The 8,663-nt window shown below is 43.0% G+C and overlaps 1 protein-coding gene across 1 annotated transcript; it reads right to left on the bottom strand.

The window, feature by feature from the left end:
* Positions 1-905: 905 nt before the first annotated feature.
* On the bottom strand, positions 906-2,879 carry npbwr2b (neuropeptides B/W receptor 2b). The gene is made up of 3 exons (XM_072556735.1): positions 2,661-2,879; positions 2,319-2,542; positions 906-2,206 (listed from the first exon to the last, which is right to left on the bottom strand). The coding sequence occupies exon 3, from the start codon at positions 2,162-2,164 to the stop codon at positions 1,166-1,168; it is 999 nt and encodes a 332-aa protein (XP_072412836.1). The 5' UTR covers positions 2,165-2,206; positions 2,319-2,542; positions 2,661-2,879; the 3' UTR covers positions 906-1,165.
* Positions 2,880-8,663: the final 5,784 nt, after the last annotated feature.

The following is an 8,663-nucleotide window of genomic DNA, read 5'->3' as shown; positions in this document are numbered from 1 at the left end:
GACAAATGGTAGCAGGTTTAACTTCAGTAAGAATCACGAATGGGTCTTGTAATATTGCTAATGATATATTTGGTGATTCTTGCGAACAAAATACAAGAAAATAATGATAACATATTTGATTGTGTTTGCAGTTGTCCTATCACTTGCATATTCGATAATTTCCCACAAACTTTTAGAGTTTTAACTCAGTTTATATTTTTTTTGGATTTGAACTCTGAACATTTACATCTGTTCAAATTTCTAAAGCACATGACTTCCATTATATAAGAAGAAGTGCAAACATATTGGTTAAAAACAATGGTATTTTATTTAAGGGTTGATTTTCACTCCAATATATGTTTAATTCATGCACTCCATACTCCAGGATTTACAATATAGCAGGCATAAATGCATTCTCAGCGAGGTTTATTCACATGATTCGAGAGTTAAGGACAATGAAAATTCAACAGCAGAACAAGCTACTAGCCATAGGGTTTACATGTTGACTAACTAAGATTAATACACATGAAGAGTAGTAGGGAAGAGGAAGTGCAACAACTTTTAGATCATAAAGAGATTCAGGAGGCAAGGTTCAGAACTCAGTGAATTCAACATGCGGTCTCCCACTATAGAGTTTTATATTATATATAGTTAGAGTTATAGATATGAAGCATATCGATGCTATCACTGACCCTTTTAAATGTACAATACTTCCTATCCTGCACGTACATAATGTTTGCCGTCATTACGTTCCTGGCTACCGAAATAAAAAGTTAATTTAACTCTCACCCTTATTGACTCAGCCCACAGACAGAGAGACATTTCAAATGAATGTAGAATCATTGCCGAGGGTCAGAGTCAACACGAGGAGAGATAAGTTAAAACGTTTTCTCTCTGTTCGAATTCCCTCGGGGGGGGGGGGGGGGGGGGGATTTATTGCCGAGCTTGGTGGGTGTTACCGGAGTGACCTTTCACAAATGGTACCATTTAGCATCAGCCACAAAAAGCTGTAATTCTCTCGGATTTTTAATGAGCCGAATAAAGCTGCCTGCAACAAGAGGTAGCGGGAGAGAAGTTTCTAGTTAGTTTTGCACTGTCTCGTTTATATTAAAACAATTACACTTGGTAAGATCAAGGCCCGGTTTTAGTCAAACCCCGACCTAACTATTTATTTTTAATTTCCCTTCTACGCTGCTCTGCACTCCAATAATTTCTTAAAACTCTTCTGGAAACTGTCGTCCAGAAAGGCGTACAGAAAGGGGTTTAAGCAGGAATTGGCGTAGCTTAAGCTGGTGATAAAGTAGGCGATCCCAATCACAAGAGGCGTCTCTTGAACATCCGTGGTCAGAGAGACAATGGTGGTGAGGTGAAAGGGAGTCCAGCAGAACAGACACACGGCCAGCACGATGAAGACCATCAGTGTCACCTTCTTCTTGGCTTTGTCCAGGGCTTTGGCGTTCGAGTTCAGGTGCATGTTCCTCAGCCTGTACAGCATCATGGTGTAGAGCAGGCAGATGGTGGAGACTGGGATGGCGAAACCCAAGATCAGGGTGTAGATGCGGCTGGCTTTGAGCCAGGCGCGTTCTGGTCTGGGGAACACCAGGACGCAGCTCTTCCTGTTCATGGGATCGGTGTAGACTTCGGCGAAGATGGTGAAGGGTAAGACGATGAGGGTGACCAGGAGCCAGACGCAGAGACTGACCATCTTGGCCGTCCTGTAAGTGCGCTGCGGCAGCTTCTTGGAGCGCACGGTGGCCAAGACCACCAGGTAGCGGTCTACACTCATCACGGTCAGGAAATAAATGCTGGAGAAGATATTGTAGTGGTCAATGGAAAGGATGAGCTTGCACATGATCTCCCCGAAGGGCCAGTAGTACAGCAGGTGATCCGCGATATTGATGGGCAGCACCAGGGTGAATAGATCATCTGCAATCGCCAGATTTAAAATGAACATATTCGTCACTGTCTTCATGTTAGGAGCTTTGAGAATGACATAAATCACAGCCGTGTTGCCTGTGAGCCCAGCAGCACAGATCACAGAATAGATCACGGGGAGCACGATGTAGAAATCTGGGTACTGCTCAGGTAGAGTGAAGTTAGTGTCTGTCCCGTTGGAAAACTCACACAAATCCCCCGAACCGTGACAGGGGCTAGTCCGAGCCCGTGTGTCTGAAATGTTCTCCATGGTGAATAATCGTCTGCTGGGCCTGTGTTCCTGAAACGGAGACTATTCGCAAAAAGCATCAGCGTTAATACCGACAGCACAAATTCAATTAAGACGCTCGATAAAAGTGTGTCTTCTTATGCGAGCACAGTTTGCAATACAGAATCCGCGCTACCTGTTGTCTCTCAGTTGTTTTTAGCAGGGCTTAATAGAATCTCCGGCTGCCGCAATAAAAACCAGTTTGGTTCCTGCGTGAACCTGCCCCGAACGAAAGTGAATTTGATCTTCTCAAGTTGCCATAGGCAACGCACCATACCCCATTTCACTGGCAAAAAGAATAAAACACCTTTCTCCGAGGATTCACTTCATCGTTTCAAGTTGTGCTTCCAATGGCATAACCTACGCAAACATGAAGACATAGTTACAAATCACATTATAGCTTTAAAGGAATTTAGCAACTGTCTGAATTTTGCTGCATCCACACCGAATGTCCAATATCATGCAATCAATAACAGACCATCTTATTCACTTCCAAGCATGCGCTCTCAGTTGTAAAACTTGCAACCCCTCAGAAAATCCATTGAAAAAGCAATTCGCTGGAGGCCATTGATGGATTTCGTTTCAGATCGGATAAATTGCTGTTTTGTTTAAGGTAGATAGCAGTTGGGAGATTCGGTGGGTGTCCACGCTCAGTTGTTCACAACTGTCGGGGGGAGTCTGATTCTGCAGCTGCCTATGTGGGATTGTTCCAGTAGCGTCTGCCTCTCCAGCTCTGCTGACGTCCAATCCGCTGCGATTTCATCTGTAACCCCTTGTTTTTTCCTTCCGAACCTCTGTCGCCAATTCTCCAAAGTTTCACTCATGCATCATCAGTCCTAAACAAATAAATAAGCGCAAAATGTAAGGAACTCCTTTTAAAGACGAAAGCACTGCCAACATTGTTTCAAAATGTGGGCTCCTGAAAAGAAAGAGCCTTAAAAAAAATGCTGTACAACAATAACATTAAATAGGATGTTACCATGTTTACCAAAAGGGAGTCAGAGGAGATGGGGCTAGACAAGAAGTAGAGGTCACAGTCAGATCCGTGTTATCTTATCAAATGTCTTAAGCAGATTCCAGGGACTGAATAGCCTACACTTGTTCCTATTTCTTATCTTTGTTGTGTATGATGCTTAAGTTTGGCAACACAGGCACAGCTCGAGTACTCTTTCAAATATTTGAACAAATATCCAGCATTAGTTTGCCGACTTGGCTGGACAGCTCCTTCGGAATACAGAGTGACAGCAGCAACACCGGTTCTGGCTGAAGTCACCATGAACGCTCTGCCTTTTCACCTTCGCCTTTTCAGGCTCAATTCACTCCAGCTCCCCTCTGTCTAATGAGAGAGCAAACTGTAGCGACTTTCACAGGTTTACCATGTTCCCTGCATCAACCAACAGTGCAACGATTTGCCCACCGCCATGGTGGTGTTTTCTAATCTGACGACAGAGAAAAAAAAAGCAATAAGATCCTTAAAGTCATCAAATCATTACTGTAAAAACTTTAGCAGAACAACTAAGTGATTAAAAACAACCAATATCTTTGATTAAGACTTGCAAAGTACACTCTACTCAAGCTGCAGATTTGGTAAATTGTCCTAATACAATACGTGATGAGTTACACAGGTAGAACGATGGTGGCGCTGGAAAGTAATTAGTATTTGATCAATGACTTCGATATTGATTGTACTGTTGTGTTCTGCAAAATGTTAGCAAATTAATGGGGTGTTACTGCTATTTTGTACTCAACTTTCAAGTGTCTTGCATCTTTTTCTTTTTCATGATATTGGCTTATAGCTCCGGTCAATTTGAAAATCTGAGGTATCTCGATAAAACTTGAAAGCCCTTTTCTTTAAGGAAAGAAATATCAGCCACTTCAACATTACGAGAATAGGGAGTCACTGGATTCAAATTTCTGAAAAATTGTGGAAAGTATAATATAAAGAAAACACTAGTTTAAAGCGTTAAACTTTAATACACACCTCAACCATTCTGTGATCTTTCATCAAATGGTGAAAGAAATATATTCAAGAATTGCTCTCCGGAAGCAGCAACAGGTTCATGTTTTTAAAGTTTAATGACAAAGTGAATTGACTTATAAAGTAGTGCAAAGTTTGAGTTGATGAATATATTTCTGCTCACTTAGAATCCCTACAGTGTGGAAACAGGCCCTTCGGTCCAACAAGTCCACACCGATCTTCCGAATAGTAACCCACCCAGACTTATTCCCCTACCCTCTTATCCTATACTTACCCCTGACTAATGCACCTATTCTCCACATTCCTGAACACCCAAGCTAAATTCACCTAACCTGTACATCTTTGGATTGTGGGAGAAAACTCACACAGACAGTCACCCGAGGTTGGAATCGAACCCAGGTGCTTGGTGCTGTGAGGCAGCAGTGTTAACCACCGTGCTGCCCCACTATTGCAACTTCTACAACAAATCTTGCATATTAACTATCTATTTGGGGTGAGGCGCTCATCAGTTCGTGACAAAACTATGGCTTTAAGAGGAGTACTTTGCCCTTTTCTTTACAAAGAGAAACGTTGAGAAAGAGGCACGGAGCAGTCAGCTCAAAGTCGATGAAATAAACAACTTGAGGGGCTTTGGGGTTTTTCTTTTCAAAAAAAGTTGGGACACTAGATAGCAGCCTGAATTGGTGGGGTCAAGCTCCCTAATATCTTCATCAGATCAAAACATCAAGTGCTTGGTAAATGTGTAATATCACATTTAATAGCTGTCCACAATACTGTACTCCATTATTAGACATATCAGATGTATATAGGACAAATCAAAACAAACAATCTGCACACATTACTTAATTGCTTTGAAATATTTACTACAAAGTTTAAAAGACTTTCTACTTTTTCTGTCAGCCCTTTATTTATCTCTATTTCTGTGTTTCCAAGACACACATGATACCAATATATGCACAGTTCATAACCTGGAAATGGAATGTCTATTTATATTATTTCACTCTGAAGTATCCCCAAATCACACACAAAATTGATTAGCATAATTTAATCAAGTTACTGCTAGTTCCATTCTAGTGTGATGATAAGATTTGGAAAGTACTGGGTTGTGAATTTTTGAGATGGGGCTGTATTGAAATTATCTCCAGAAGTAAAACATACAATAAAATGGCTTTGAAATCGGAAATTCTGAGCTCAGTCACTGTGTAGCAACCAAGCCACAAATACTGTGACACATCAGGGAGAGGAAAAGAAATTTAGATATTTGGTATCAGAAGATATTTGGTTCATATTCCTGAACGCAGGGTATCTTAATCACAATGGAGAAGCTGAGGCAAGCGTATGGATGCTGAAAATAGGAATGCAAGCACTTCAGCATTTGCAACTGTCCAACAGGTTTGAGGTTCTTTCAGCTTGCTTAGAGGAGGACTGCAGAATGAATAAGTTAAATGGCCGTGGCACCATGGTACTGGAACCCATTCAAATGGAGGGAGGAAAAGAAATGTAGCGAGAGGAGGGGACAATATCATGAGGGGTATTGACATTGTTCTTTGCAGGAAAGGCTGCACTGCCTGTCCAGTGCCAGCATTGTGAGGGCTAGAGAAGAATTTGCAATGCGACAAGAAGGTTCCATGCAGGAACTGCACCAAAGGCAGGACAAGGAAAGGTGAGGAGCTAGGCATTAAATTAGCATGAAAGATTATTACCTGAGCCATATGTGATGGACATTGGTACATAAGGTTAAAGACCTGGTGCAGTAGAAGTGGGTTTCAGTTCATGAGTATCCTGTACCAGTTGTACAGAAAATGGGATTTGTAACATTTGGATACTCCACACATGAACTGTGCTGAGACTAATATTCTAGCAAGCAGAAAGTGAGGACTGCAGATGCTGGAGATCAGAGACCATCAGTGTGGCACAAACAGGTCAGACAGCATCCAAGGAGCAGGAAAGTCAGCGTTTTAAGCATAAGCCCTTCATCAGGAATGTGTGGGGGAGAAGTGGGCTGAGAGATAAATAGGAAGAGGGGTGGGGTTGGGGGAAGGTAGTTTGGAAGGTGATAGGTAGATGTGAATGGTGTGTGATCGTGATAGGTTGGAAAAGAGGGTGGAGTAGATAGGTGGGAAGGACAATGGACAAGTGGGACAGTTCAAGAGGGAGGTACTGCATTGGACAGCTGGATATGGGATGAGGTGGGAGGAGGGAGATGAAGAATCTGGTGAAATTGACATTGATGCCATGTGGCACCTCCTCCACTTCCTGCACCCCCACCCTTGAACTCCCCCCCCCCCCAACCCCTCCAGCACAACAAGGATAGTATTCCCTTGATCCTCACCTCCCACCCCACCAATCTCCAGATCCAACGCATCATCCTCCACCATTTCTGCTACCTACAGTCAGACCCCACCATCAGAAATATATTTCTCTCCCCAGCCCTATCAGCATTCTGTAGAGACCATTCCCTCTGTAACTTCCTCATGAGGTCCACGGCCCTCATCAACCCACCCTCCACTCCTGGCACCTTCCCTTGCCACCGCAAGAGGTGTAAAATCTGCACTTAAAACCACCCCCCCCCCCACCCCCTCACCCCTGTCTAAAACCCCAAAGGATCCTTCCATATCCAGCAGAGATTTTCCTGCACATCCAAACACCTAATCTACTGTGTCTGTTGTTCTTGATGTGATCTTCTCTACTTTGGGAGACAAGATGCCAACTCACAGGATGTTTTGGAGAACATCTCTGGGACATATGCACCAAACAATACCACCGCCTTGTGACCAATAACTTCAACTCCCCCTCCCACTCTGCCAAGGACATGCAAGTCCTGGGCCTCCTCCACTGCCAAATCCTAACTACCTGACGCCTGGAGGAAGAACATCTCATCTTCTGCCAATGTCGATTTCACCAGTTTCCTCATCTCCCCTCTGCCCACCTCATCCCAAATTCAACCCTCCAACTCGGCACCACCCTCTTGAACGATCCCACCTGTCCATCTCCCTTCTCACCTATCAATTCCGTCCTCCACTCCAACCTATCACCCCCTCCTGCATCTACCTATCATCTTCTAAGCTACCTTACCCCAGCCCTATCCCCACTCCTATTTATCTCTCAGCCCACATTACCACCCCCCCCCCACATTCCTTATGCCCATGCCCCTCAGATGCTGCCTGACCTGCTGTGCTTTTCCAGTGCCACACTAATATTGAAGCAAGCCACATAACAAGGAAAGTAGAAAGATCTATAAAATAAATAGTGTGGGGGTGTGAATCAAATTTTGGAAGTACTAGGAAATCAAAGAGTGGAGACAAGACAAGAAAGAAGGATATTAATAAGAGAAATGACAAACAGACCAAAAAAAGGAATAGAGAAGACAAATCTAACAGTAAAATTTCATCAGTGGTTCTTCATCTGAACGCACATAGCATTCAAATCAAAATAGTTGGAACTGGTAGTGCAAATAGAAATAATTGAGTACAATCTGACAACCGTTGCAGAGAGGTAGTTGCAAGATGACATAGACTAGGACCTAAATATTGAAGGGTACAAGACATTTAGAAAGAACAGGAAGTTAGGAAAAGATAGATGGGTGAAGACAGTAAATAATGATAGTAACAGCACAATAGAGAGGGATGACCTAAGTTTAGGAAACTCAGGATGTAGAAGCAGTTTGAGTTAAGATGGGATAGAAGTTATTTGTACATGCATTATCACTACATATTTGGACTATGTGTCAAGTTTTAAGGAGAGATTAAATACAGCAGGTGAGTTGGCTAGACAGCATTTAAAAATAGCAGAGCATATAATGAAACAGGAAGCAGACAAGAGGTCAAAAATTCATTATTTTGCTACTGGAGTTCAAGTGTTAGCGTTACTATCAATGGGAGGTGAACTTTTAAAGTGGGCCATATCAAATCAAAAGGAAATTGAGTGAGGTGAATTATTTGACAAGAATGCCACATAGAAGGAAATCTCACACAAGATATAGCCAGGAAAGGGATTGAGGATCTAAAAAGTGACTACAGAAAGTTACGTTGGAAGCTGAAGAGCAGGACGAGTAGAGTAGGGATCTCAGGTTTGCTACCGGTGCCACGAGATAGTGAGATGAAGAACAGTCAGCAAATGCAGCTTAACATGTGGATGCGAGGCTGATGCAGGAGGGAGGGCTTCAGATACCTTGACCATTGGGATACCTTTTGGGGAAGGTGGGACCTGTACGTGAAGGACAGGTTGCACCTGAACTGGACAGGCACAAATGTCCTGGGTGGGAGAAGTTTTAAACTAGTTTGCAGTTTTTATAAATGACTTGGATGAGGAGGTTGAGGGGTGTGTTAGTAAATTTGCAGATGACACAAAGATTGGAGATGTCGTCAACAGTATAGAGGCTACTGCAGGCTGCAGCGTGACATAAACAGGATGCAGAGCTGGGCTGAGAAATAGCAGATGGAGGTCAACCTGGATAAAGGCGAAGTGATGCATTTCGGAAGGTCGAATTTGAATGCTGAATAT

Source organism: Chiloscyllium punctatum, chromosome 37, assembly GCF_047496795.1.
Source record: "Chiloscyllium punctatum isolate Juve2018m chromosome 37, sChiPun1.3, whole genome shotgun sequence".
Classification (NCBI taxonomy): Eukaryota; Metazoa; Chordata; class Chondrichthyes; order Orectolobiformes; family Hemiscylliidae; genus Chiloscyllium; species Chiloscyllium punctatum.
This window is presented reverse-complemented; position numbering and strand designations above follow the sequence as displayed.